The following is a 12,946-nucleotide window of genomic DNA, read 5'->3' on the forward strand; positions in this document are numbered from 1 at the left end:
GTTAAAAAAAGTTTGGGGCTCAGGAGCTGTTTTTCTGCTAGAGGACCTGGATATTTTGTTAGGATACGTGGAATCATAGACTCAATAGTATATATCAACATACATCAAATGAAGCTTGACTGCTGGTGGTTGGATCTTCCAAGAGGACAATGATCCAAAACATACATCAAAATCAACACAAGAATGGTTTATAATGCAGGTTGTAGTGTCAGAAATTTTAGGTCAGAAAATATTTTAGATTTTGAAGCATATTATATGTCACACAAAAACAAAATGGAGCCAATGCCACTATCTTTTCTATAAAATCATATAAATAGTTAAATTCTTTCTTAAACCCAGAACAAAGAAGTTCTTGATGAAACTAGATACCTTATCGGGTATATCCTAATTTAAATTTATGGCCTACCTACTCCAGTCAGGAGGAGTTAGATGAGTACAAACTGTTTATCTCAGGAAAGTTTTGTAGAATCTGGAACACAAATGGCTAATCAGCCAATCACATGGTAGCAACTCAATGCATTTAGGCATGTAGAAGTGGTCAAGACAACTTGCTGATGTTTAAACTGAGCATCAGAATGGGGAAGAAAGAGGATTTAAGTGACTTTGAACGTGGCATGGTTGTTGGTTCCAGATGGGCAGGTCTGAGTATTTCAGAAATTGCTGATCTACTGGGATTTTCACGCACAACCATCTCTAGGGTTTACAGAGAATGGTCCGAAAAAGAGCAGTGAGCAGCAGTTGTGTGGACGAAAATACCTTTTGACGTCAGAGGTGAATGGGCAGACTGGTTTGGGATGACAGAAGGGCAACTGTAACTCAAATAACCACTCGTTACAACCAAGAATACCATCTCTGAACGCACAACACGTGGAACCTTGAAGCAGATGGGTTACAGCAGCAGGAGACCACACCGGGTGCCACTCCTGTCAGCTAAGATTCCCACAATTCGCACAGGCTCACCAAAATTGGACAATGGAAGATTGGAACAACGTTGCCTGGTCTGATAAGGTCTTGTTTCCAGCTGTGACATTCAGATGGCAGAGTCAGACTGGCGTAAACAACATGAAAGCATGAATCTGCCTTGTATCATCAGTTCAAGCTGGTGGTGGTGTAATGGTATGGGGGACATTTTCTTGCACACTGTTTAAACACGACAGCTTACCTGAGTATTGTTGCTGTCCATGTCCATCCCTTTTATGGCCAAAGTGTACCCATCTTCTGATGGCTACTTCCAGCAAGATAATGCACCATGTCACAAAGCTCAAAAACTGGTTTCTTGAACATGACAATGAGGTCACTGTACTCCAATGGCCTCCACAGTCACCCGATCTCCATCCATTAGAGCACCTTTGGGAACGGGAGATTCGCATCATGGATGTGTAGCCGACAAATCTGCAGCAACTGTGTGATGCCATCATGTCCATATGGACCAAAATCTCTGAGTAATGTTTACAGCACCTTGTAGAACGTATGCTCCGAAGAATGAAGGCAGTTCTGAAGGCAAAAGGGGGTCCAACCCAGTACTAGCAAGGTGTACCTAATAAAGTGGCCAGTGATTGTATTTCCTTAGGCACACATATTTCTAGTTATATGGTATCTTAATTATAACAATATCTTAGGAAATAGATAACATTCTTAAGATACCATTTTTTTTTTTTAATGTTCATTAGAAATCTTTCATTTAAAGACAAAAATGGCATCACTCTTTTATGATTATCATTTTTTTTGATTATCCATTTTATTATTTTCACTCAACAGTATTTTTCATACTTTCTCCTGGCTAATTGAAATTGTATGGCAGCTGCTTAGAAACTTATGGCAGTTTATTTCCACTTAATCTTTTCTACTAAAACTGGATTGCTAATTCAGCAGAAACCAGTTGATGGTAAATAAAATTGTATTTTATTTTTTTTTAATCAAAGTGAATTTTGTCTTCTTCAACATTTACAATAAATGTATCCCTTTTGGGTGGAATATAGTGGTTTCTGAGAGCTGCCTTTTATAACCTGAGCATATAGCAATAATGCTTTAGGTTTAGTCCTGTAATTGTAGGATATTCATTTGTTGTAGGAAAGGAATTACTTTAATCAATTATTATAAATCTCCCTGATTGCCCAGTTGCAGTTACAAAATGGTATCTTAAAGCTTAAGTGATTATTTGAGTACTTGTCCATCTTTTTTAAGTTGTTAATAGTAACATGGCACAGTACAGTGAGATATATTGATTTTTGCTACCAAGCTAATTAATGCATTCTGCCTTTTGTCAGTTTGCAATTCCAATGTGAGACTGTTTTGTTGTTGCTGAGTAGAATGGAAAAAGTTCCTTTAGTTTTATGGAGAAATTTGTATAACACTACTAGAAATTGTGTAAATTACTGTTTTCATGGGGTAAAAATTTATGTGTATGGTGATTATCTATGGAAAAATAACATTGCTCTTTGTTAATGCACATAAGTAGTTTTTTTTTTACATAAGTTTAGTTGTAAATAGCTATTAAATGCATAAATTGTGTGTTCATTAGAAATGCATATTACTGTGATTTCATATTTGATTTACGTGGAATGTCTCTTTAAACCACAGCACCCATTGTTCTGTTACAACACAACCAGTGAGTTCTGTTATTTGAAGTTGAATATAAATATGACATATCTGTGTTAAATTCATAAGCCAAGAGAATAGACTGTATGTCTTTAATTAAGTTGGATCTTAGTGAGTGCTTAAAGTTAAACTAAGTAGGAGTCTGATAGAAGGAGGTAGGAATTCCAGGAAATAGGTACAGCCCAAGTAAATTGCTAAAAATGCAGTAAACTGTTTAAGAAGTTGTATAATGTTTGAGGAGAGATGCAAATACTAGGTAGAGTGGAGAGGGCACCTGCGGTGAGGTACAAGAGATACAAGAAATGTGTGTTTTAGGCTGGGTAGGTAAGTGTCAGGAGAAATTCTGAAAACAAAGTATGGTTGTATGGCCGGATAGAGAGCAAAGATACAAGAATTGTCCCCTCAATATATTTTCTTGTACTCTTTATTCTAACTACAATTGCATGTAAAAAAGACAAAAAGTGAAATCTGACTTATTTTGTATGAGTAACTAATTTTACTTCATTTTGCGAGTAGGAACCAGAGGGTTAAAAACAAAGATATAAATTACTCAGGACTGCAGTTTATTCTGTGTTTTAAAATTCTAAACTTTTTTTTTTTATCGTTTCATTATATATTGCTTTTCTATATGTTCGATTAGGTACCCTGGTTGTTATTTTCAACTTGAAACTGGTGGACTCTGGCGAGCCAGAGCTAGATGTAGTATCTGACCCGAAAGATATTCAAATGGCTGGGACTCCACCAGAAGGAACGTAAGTGTTGGACAAAACAGCAACTCAAAATGTTTATTTACCTCCAATCACTTTTTATAATTATGATTGTTGACTGTATTTTCTTACTAACGACGTGTACTGGAATAAACCTAAAGGAATATTATACTGAATTTAGACTGAGAATTATGCCAGAGCGCTATTAATCTCATGCAGTTCTGGTAAGCACACAAGTGCAATGCTATTTTTGTGCATGTGTAATGTGGGCAAGAACCAGTTAGCAATGCAAGCAGGACATGGCATAATATGCTGTTTCATAATAATATGGGCAGAGTGTGAAATTACATTGTTATATTAGCTATACAGGTCAATGGCAAAGTCAGGGTCGGACTCTTTTTTTAATTAACATTTTAATTTGATATTTCCCATTAATTCTATTTTATTTTCTATACTTTCATTCTGATGGTGCCTTGGAACTGTCTCTTGTTTTATTTCAGTGATGCCAGCAAAAGCTGTGTTCTTCCAATAATTGTAATTATTGTATGTTAGCAGTGTATGGTCACCTTAGTCTGTAGCACCTTTGAACTTAGGTTTCGATCTCATTAGTTCTACAGCTTACATCCAGTCATGGGTAAAATGTCACACACACAGGAAACCATTAGCAGAAAATTCCCCCCATCTGTTGCTAGGGTCGTGCCTAGGATGTGCATATTGACAGCTTCCCTATAAATAAATGTAATGTAATCTGCTAAATGAAGCCAAAGCTCTCATTCCATTGAAATGGAAATCTCCTCATCCACCTACTTACACAGACTGGGTATATAAAATACATTTTATTCGCATTATGGAAGACATAGTACAGAGGGACGGGTTCAGAACAAAATACGGTGGATGCCCTGGCCACATCACCTAAGGTCTAATATTCAAAATGCCCTTTCACTATGACAAGATATATCAACTTACTATAATACGCGGACAGACGACAAACGGAGTAGTCGAGCAACGCCTCTCCTACTGGTGGACTGAGTGTTCCCAAACACTGAATTCATATCACCCTCACACATATTTTCTCCTCCTTTCCTTTTCTTCCTTCCTTCTCTCCATGTAAAAATGTATATCCATCACCCTCGGTATGAAATTATGTTGCTAAATGTGAAAAGCCTGTACTGTATCACAAACTGCACCAATAGTACATGACATAAGATATCGATTGGCTTGTATAACATTTCAAGATATGCTGTGTGTTGTATGCAGTTTGACTTGTATGGATAATCAAAATAAAATGAGAAACAATTAACTTAAACCAAGGCAAGGACATTTACCCTCAATGCTGAAACTCTTTTTCAAGTTCTTATAGATGTTAATAAACCTAATCACCACAGACACAAGTTTCTAATCTAAGTTAGCTACATTTCCAGAATTATTCTGGGAACTCTACCAGCTCTTCTAAGTGTTCCATTAATGATCTGACAGAGTTCCTGGGAATGTAGCCAACTTAGATTAGAAACATGTTTCTGTTTATGTCTTTCATTTGTTTTGATATTCTCACAGCGCATGTTGTGATGATGTTATGGTCCTTTCTGGGATTTTGATTCTTGTAGTCAAGAGCATTGAATTGCTCTGCGTATTTGTATACGGATGTAATTGACTCCCCCACCAAAAGTTAAAAATAGTTAAAAAAAAGTCTACAAGGCAGAAGAATTCTCTGAAATGTGATGTGTTAAATATAATTTACCAGAAGCAAATTTATATCATATATCATTGTCCAATTATTTAAGCCATTTTGGGATCAGATGGTAGATTATGTGAATCCTGGAGAAAAAAATAGCCAAAAATATGCTTACTCCAGAATGAGTCCTATTGGGTATGCCATGTTCAAGGAATTCTAAATGTGGAACCTACATGTGTTATTCCAGTGACCTCTTTAAAAAAAGACATTTTATGATAATGGGTGAAGTGGACAGGCTATAAACCATACTAAACAAGGAATCTAGAATGTGACTTTTTCAGAAAATGGGGCACTTTATTAACTTTCTTGACAACAATATGGCTTGGTTTTCACTACAGTTGCTGATGATCAGACTTCTGATCCTAACCTACAGATTCTTTAACAACTCCAACCTCCCCCCATATCTCTACCCTTCCATCCAAATACACCCCTAACCAGCGTCTTCATTCCTCTAAGGACCTTCATCTCTCTTCTACCATCATTACCTCTTCCCACTCCTGCATTGAGGATTTTACCTGTGCTGTACTCCTTCTATAGAGTTCCCTTCCTTGTTCCGTCAAACTTTCTCTCCTGTACGCAACTTTCAAAGGCTCTCTAAAAAAAACATACAACTAGGGCTGAAACAACTAATCGATAAAATCGATAATAATCGATAATGAAAATTGTTGTCAACGATTTTCATTATCGATTAATCGAATCGATTTTTATTGATTATAAAAAGAGGTTTTTTTCAGAGCAAATGCTCTGAAAAACTCCTCTCCCTATATAATCCGACCTCAAACAGAGATCGGATTATAACACTAGAATCCAGATCCCCCGCAACGCTGCAGGGGACCTGGATTCCCCTCACTGTCGGCCGGTCTCTCACTTCCGTCTCTCTCCCCCCTCCCATACATCTCACTCCTCCCCCCTCCCATACATCACTCTGCCTCTCTCCCGACTCGTTACTGACAGGCACTTTCACTGCAGCCTCAGCGTAAGTGAAGGGCAGTAACGGGGGCTGGCTGTGCGCATCGTGCAGACCCCCACCGGCTGACAGAGAATCATCCTCTCTGTCAGCCGGTGGGGGTCTGCATCGCACAGACAGCCTCCGTTACTCACCTTCACTTACGCTGAGGCTTCTATGAAGCTGCAGTGAAAGTGCCTGTCATTAACGGAGCCGGGTAGAGAGGCAGAGCGGTGTATGGGAGGGGGGAGGAGTCAGAGGGATGTATGGGAGCCACCCTCCCACACACCACTCTGCCTCCTCCCCCTCCCATACGCCACTCTGCCTCTCTACCCGGCTCCCTGGTGTCTTGTGAACCTCCGTTGCTGACAGGAGGCAGAGTGGAGTATGGGAGGGGGGAGGAGGCAGAGTGGAGTATGGGAGGGGGGAGGAGCCAAAGTGGTGTGTGGGAGAGGGAGGAGCCAGAGTGGTGTATGGGAGGGGGGAGGAGGCAGAGTGGAGTATGGGAGGGGGGAGGAGGCAGAGTGGAATATAGGAGGGGGGAGGAGGCAGAGTGGATTATGGGAAGGGGGAGGAGGCAAAGTGGTATATGGGAGGGGGGAGGAGGCAGAGTGGAGTATGGGAGGGGGGAGGAGGCAGAGTGGAGTATGGGAGGGGGGAGGAGGCAGAGTGGAGTATGGGAGGGGGGAGGAGGCAGAGTGGAGTATGGGAGGGGGGAGGAGGCAGAGTGGAGTATGGGAGGGGGGAGGAGGCAGAGTGGAGTATGGGAGGGGGAGGAGGCAGAGTGGTGTATGGGAGGGGGAGGAGGCAGAGTGGTGTATGGGAGTGGAGGAGCCAGAGTGGTGTATGGGAGGGGGAGGAGGCAGAGTGGTGTATGGGAGGGGAGGAGCCAGAGTGGTGTATGGGAGGGGAGGAGCCAGAGTGGTGTATGGGAGGGGGAGGAGGCAGAGTGGTGTATGGGAGGGGAGGGGCCAGAGTGGTGTATGGGAGGGGGAGGAGCCAGAGTGGTGTATGGGTGAGTTATAGTGGTGTATGGGGGGTATTATGAATTTCAGGGCATATAGGGGGTATAAGGCATATCGATATTAGGCATATCAGGGGGGCATAAAACATATCTGGGGGTAAAAGGTATATCAGGGGGCTCAGTGGCATATAGGGGGTATAAGGCATATCGATATTAGGCATCTCAGGGGGGGCATAAAACATATCTGGGGGTAAAAGGTATATCAGGGGGCTCAGTTGCATATCACTGGCATATAAGGAGTATAAGGCATATCAGGGGCACAGTGGAATCTGGCATATAAGGCATATATGGGGGCAGAGTGGCAAGCTGGGGGTCATATGTGCATAACCGGGGACAGTTTGGTAAATAAAAAAAAAATTAAACAAGGCTTTCTTCTCATAGTTTTTATTAAATATGAAAAATAGTTAACATATGAATTAATATTTACTAATAACTTTGCATTAAAACCTGGTTTGAGAAACACAGTGTTTGGGTTCTTGTGGCTTTTATTATGTCAGTAAAATAAGAAGGTGAATAGAGAGAGAGAGAGGCCATTGCAATAAAGAGATTGTACGTTTTTTATTACATTATTTTAAATTTTAAAAAAAATTGCATTTTTTTTTATCCGATTAATCGAAAAAATAATCGGCCAACTAATCGATTATTAAAATCGAGCCCTACATACAACCTTTCTTCCTGAACCTCTACAGATTTCCCTGACTCAACTAACTTATCCCAATCCAAGCAGTCCTCTCCTTCTGTTTCAGTTCCTCCCTCAACCACTGACTAGATTGTATGTTCGCAAGAGCAGTGCCCTCTTCTCATTTTGTACCCATTTGTTATTGCTTGCCTTTGCTGTAAAACAGATTCTAATGGAGTCTATTATACCCCAAAGTTATATGTCAAAAATGTAAAAATGTTTACATGTCCTATATCCAGTAGAAATATCCAGTAGAAATAAAAATATGATATAGATTGAAAGCTCATTTGAGCAGGGCCCCCCTCACCTGTTGTTTCTATATGCCATCTTGTTGTGTTATATACTAATTGATATGTCTCTTCTACCCCTTGTACAGTGCTGCTACCCCTTGTACAGAGCTATATAAAAAAAAATAAATAAATAAATAAAAAGCTACCCCTGCAACCCCCCCCACTATAAAAAATAATATAAAGATTATAAATTATAGCTAACCACAGAAAGAGAAATTGTTAAAACAAGTAGCCTTTAGGGTGTGAAATACTCCTGTTGGAAAGGGTCGCAAGATCTGTATTTATGAACCTTTATATATTTTTTCACAGAAAACCTGAGCGCCGTTCATTCAGAGCTTACGCTGCTGTTCTCTATATTGATCCAAGAATGAGAATTTTTATTAATGGCCACAAGGTTCAGACAAAAAGACTTTCTTGTTGTCTCTACAATCCCAGGTAACTCCATTAATCCAAATCATCTCTATCATATAATCACTTATGACAAGTGATTGCTGTTTTTGGAAATATTTCTTACTTGTAGGTAATGCTCTAGCTTATGCATATAATTTCACTTTTCGATTTAATATCATTATTTTTCCTCAGGGTGTACAAGTATACGTCAAACAGATTTAAAACACGAGCAGAACAGGAAGTAAAGAAAGCAGAACACATGGCAAAAATAGGTACGGTATGGATGTAAGGATGGGGGTTAGATTATGACTAGGGTTGTCATACTTACCAAATATGCAGAATTCTACATTGGCACATTATTGCGCTCATGATGTTGTGTGGTAGACTCCACCCATAACACATAGTTGGTGGAATGATGTTGTGCTCTACTCGTGTTATGTGCAAGGGATCGTCAGATTACAAAGTGTAGTGTCCACAGGTTCTGTGTGCTAATCTGCCATCATTCACAATAATTGGGACACTTGTCATGACATCCAACAGCTGGGACAGAAGCCCAAATGTCATGAATATCATAGTGTCTTAGGTAGGTTGGTAGGTATGGCTATATCTACTGAAAGTTTATGAATTCTCATGCAATGTAAAAAAACAAAACACATCTGGTTCATTGTTGGATCATTTGATTTATATTGCTCCTGTCCCCCCAAGCAAGGGAGATGCAATTCTATTTATAAGATGAATGCAGCAAGTAATCCTAAACATCATCCACTACAGCAAAAGCAAACCCACCACAAGCTTCAGTATGTTTGAATTATGCAAATTGTCTCTTTTCCTCATAGCCTTAGTAAGTGTAGGACACGTGGTTTATATTCTTGTTGACCTCTCAAGGCAAGACAGCGGAATAATCTATTTTGCTCCTCCCTCTTCTGTGGATGCAACCCCAGCCTGATCAGTTTTTACTCCTGCAGTAGGCTAGACCCCTTGTCCTATGGTTGCCCTCTCGAGAACGTCACTGTTTTAGGTGTACTTACTAGAGACATGAGAGAAAAAGGGCCATTTTCTTGCAGGATGTCTCCTTTTTTTGTTGGTTTTATTGTTCATCTTCTACCTGTATCAAATGTACTTCCTGTGAATATGCAGGGGTTATATCTACAGGGTTGTAAAGAGCAAGAAAAAGTTATCCCTTTGTCCTGAATCCAGGATATAACCAACCTAAGTAGCAAAGGATGTATCAGTCAGTAAAGATTCATTTTTAACCATTATCAGCCTTATATTGGTAACAGCTGAAAATCCGTAACACCTTTTAATAACATAGTACCATAACATTAAATTAATACATTAGTTCAGGGGCGTCCAACATGCGGGCCAAATGCGGCCCGCGGGACCTCGGGGTGCGGCCCGCGTGAGATCGGTAGCCAGGATCACAAGAGCCCTGCTGCTTACTTGTGGGAGGGTCTATTGTCCTGCACAGAGGAAGCGGGAGGCCACGCCCCCTGCTGAAGTCCGTGAGCGGCATCGAGAGCTGTAGTGCAGGTAAGGGGGTGGGGTAGGGTGTTTGAATGAGTATGCGTGATTGAGGGAATGAATCTGTGAATTAATGAATTTGTGTGTGTGTGTGATAGCATGGATGTGTAAGTGCTGGAACCTAGGCATGATGGGACTGTGATTGCTGTTAGCAATCACACTCCTATCATGCAAAGTCAGCCAATACATGCTGAAACCTGGCTAGGTGCCCCCTTGTGTATTGATGCTGCCAGCAGTATGGGGTCTGCACTTACAGCCACCCAGTACCAGCATGTACTTGCTGACTTGGGATGATAGGAGTGTGATTGCTAACAGCAATCTGCTAACAGCAGTCACAGTCCCATCATGCCTAGGTTCCAGCATTTACTGGTTGCCTGGGTATAAAAAGAGTGTGTTTGCTGTTAGCAATCACACTCCTATCATGCCAAGTCATATTGTTGATTTTTTTTTTTGTCCAATTGTGGTGTGTTAACGCACTAAAATTGGACAAAAAATACAATATTCATTTATATATGATTGTTGACAGCACTCCTATCATGCCCAGCCAACCAGTACATGCTGGAATCTGGGTATGCCTGAGATTGCTGTTAACAATCATAATATATAATTTTTTTGTACAATTTTGGTGTGTAACTTTTATTAAAAGTGTGGGATTTTTTTAAATTATCTTTAAAGGTGAGGGGGGGGGTCATTTTCGGTTTCGTTTAAGTGAACCCTGAATTTTCGGTTTTGGTCCAGAATTTTCATTTCGGTGTATCCCTAGGATAAATAGAACTATTTCATTTTTACTTATCCAGAATCCTGAATTTGTAGTCACAAAACTTTCTAGGCCCAGAAATCAGTGAGAGGAAAAGTAAAGGTTTTGTGTCATTTACTTTATTTTAATCTGCATATCTTATTAAAGGCCATATTTTCTCACAGTGAAAAATGAGTGCGGCCCTCGCACGTATACAATTCTGATGAAGTGGCCGCTGCAGAAAAAACTTGGACACCCCTGCATTAGCTCATAGTTTCTTGATAGTTCTCCCAGTTTAAGATATTTTTTTGGAACCTAAGATTGTTACATGAAACTCTTTTGTAGTGAATACCTTCTAACTTACACTTTCTCTTCTATGTTAGCGGAGGAGAAGGCACGTGAGGCAGAAAGCAAAGCAAGAGCAATAGAATTGCATCTTGGAGATGACTTGAGTCGGGAGTCCAGAGTAAGTTAAGTCTTCCAAACGTACAGAGATTCACTGGTTTCAAAAATAAATGTTAAAATTTTATAAAACATGACTAAATCAGTTGCTTGCCTTTAAGAAGAATAATCCAATTAATCACAGATGGTAAGCCCAGTAGTCTGTTAAATATTAACTCGCTCCACACTACAGATCCCCCGACTGATTTCATTCTTCCAGTGAAATAAATGTGATATAAAACACGTGTGAAATAAGACTTTCCAAGACTCCTACTAAGTGCTCAACATTAAAAAAGAAAACATAGTTACAAGCTGAAGAGAAACCTGTAGGGCAAATCTTGGACCAAATTGAACCCCAAGTGAAATAAGTACACAAAAAAATTGAATAAGTATAAAAAAAAAAATCATTAGATCAACACGGCATAAAGGCTTCATGGTCCATCACTTCCTCTTAAAATACATAAATCCATAACAAACATACTTCCAGAGCACCACCTCCTTCTTATTTTCTGTGGCTCCCTTACGGTTGGTTGGGCAAGAGTCAGAAGCACAATGTGGCCATGCATCGTTGCCTTCACTTAGGTGCATGTCCTTAGCATGGCTGGCTGCTCTCTTTCAGCCTATTTGCAACCTCCAAATCTCCAGAACATAAGAGTACCAATCTGTGCTTGAACCCTTTTTTACCTTTGTAGCCAAATTCTCGGTTTTTCCATAACAATTGGTTTTCAATAGACAAAAAGAAAAACTTTTCATAGAAAGTAGATGAGCTGATGAATAGAATTAATTTGGCTTTCATATCAAGATTATGGAGTGGTGTGTGAAGTAACTCTATGCTATGCCTGATGCTGTCGGGTATATATGCCACAGCTGACACTGGAAATCAAATTATTTTGCAAGATGTGCACAAAAAATATATGCATATGTTTTGTTCTTTGTCAGGCATCTCTCAGACAAGCACAGAATCTGGCGATAACTTTCCGAAGAGAAGCAGATGTGAAGAAGCGGCTTAAAGAAGCCAAACAGAGGTGAGCAAAGAAGCTAATTTAAGAACTATGGTTCATAATAACACTTAATATGTTTGAATTGTCACATGCCTATTGTGTATTACAGTGATGTACACCCCAAGGTTTTCTATCTGGCTTGTAGATTTGTCCATACCTGATTTTGAATGCTGTAAACCTGTTTTTATTTGTGTGGTTACTTTTACATGATTTGCTTGCTTGTTGGGTAATAAAAGTTTTTTTCTAATAATACTTGCAAGTTTTGCTCTGAATCGGTGATGTCTGGGAGCAGGCAGAGGCTCTTAATTGTTAAGAACACAGTGGCTCTCATAAGCTACAATGGGCAGCCTCAGATCATGACATGAACTAAATAAGGTAACAATAGGAAGCAAAGCCTGCTTTTTAAATGCTATACTACATTGTGATGCCAACCTTACTTATTGAGGTTAGTCTTGGTTTAATGTGGGTTTCCAGGCATTTTTTTCCATCTTGACATTTTTGGATACTATTCAATAAAATTGACCTTTGCTGTATGTTCTTATTGTAGTTTTTCTTTTTATCATATAGAGCATTGAAAGAGCCAAAGGAGTTAAATTTCATCTTTGGTGTGAATATTGAACGTCGAGAATTGGATGGAATGTTTGTATATAACTGTAGTCGGTTGATAAAAATGTATGAGAAGGTTGGACCTCAGCTGGATGGCGGAATGTAAGTGTCCTCTTTGCAAACCTACATTTTTTGTTATATTATAAGACTATTACTTTGGTTAAAATCTACTTTGGTTACTGATCCACTTACAAGCGGTCAAGGTATGGGTTAAATTTATATAAACCCCGTGAGAGCAGTACTGCATATACAGAATAAAATATATGTGGGGAAAG

The 12,946-nt window shown here is 39.6% G+C and overlaps 1 protein-coding gene across 1 annotated transcript in view; it reads left to right on the top strand.

Annotated features, from left to right (window-relative positions):
* Positions 1–12,946, top strand: part of MORC2 (MORC family CW-type zinc finger 2) — a 37,452-nt gene that overhangs the window by 13,302 nt on the left and 11,204 nt on the right. Inside the window, exons 8-13 of the mRNA XM_089502466.1 lie at positions 3,239–3,350; positions 8,286–8,411; positions 8,559–8,638; positions 11,007–11,089; positions 12,004–12,089; positions 12,633–12,773. Of these exons, the coding sequence (XP_089358592.1) occupies positions 3,239–3,350; positions 8,286–8,411; positions 8,559–8,638; positions 11,007–11,089; positions 12,004–12,089; positions 12,633–12,773 (628 nt within the window). The remainder of the gene's footprint in view (positions 1–3,238; positions 3,351–8,285; positions 8,412–8,558; positions 8,639–11,006; positions 11,090–12,003; positions 12,090–12,632; positions 12,774–12,946) is intronic.

The sequence above is a fragment of the Sceloporus occidentalis genome, unplaced genomic scaffold (assembly GCF_023333645.1).
Source record: "Sceloporus occidentalis isolate IW3139 unplaced genomic scaffold, rSceOcc1.0.p SCAF_204, whole genome shotgun sequence".
Taxonomy (NCBI): domain Eukaryota; kingdom Metazoa; phylum Chordata; class Lepidosauria; order Squamata; family Phrynosomatidae; genus Sceloporus; species Sceloporus occidentalis.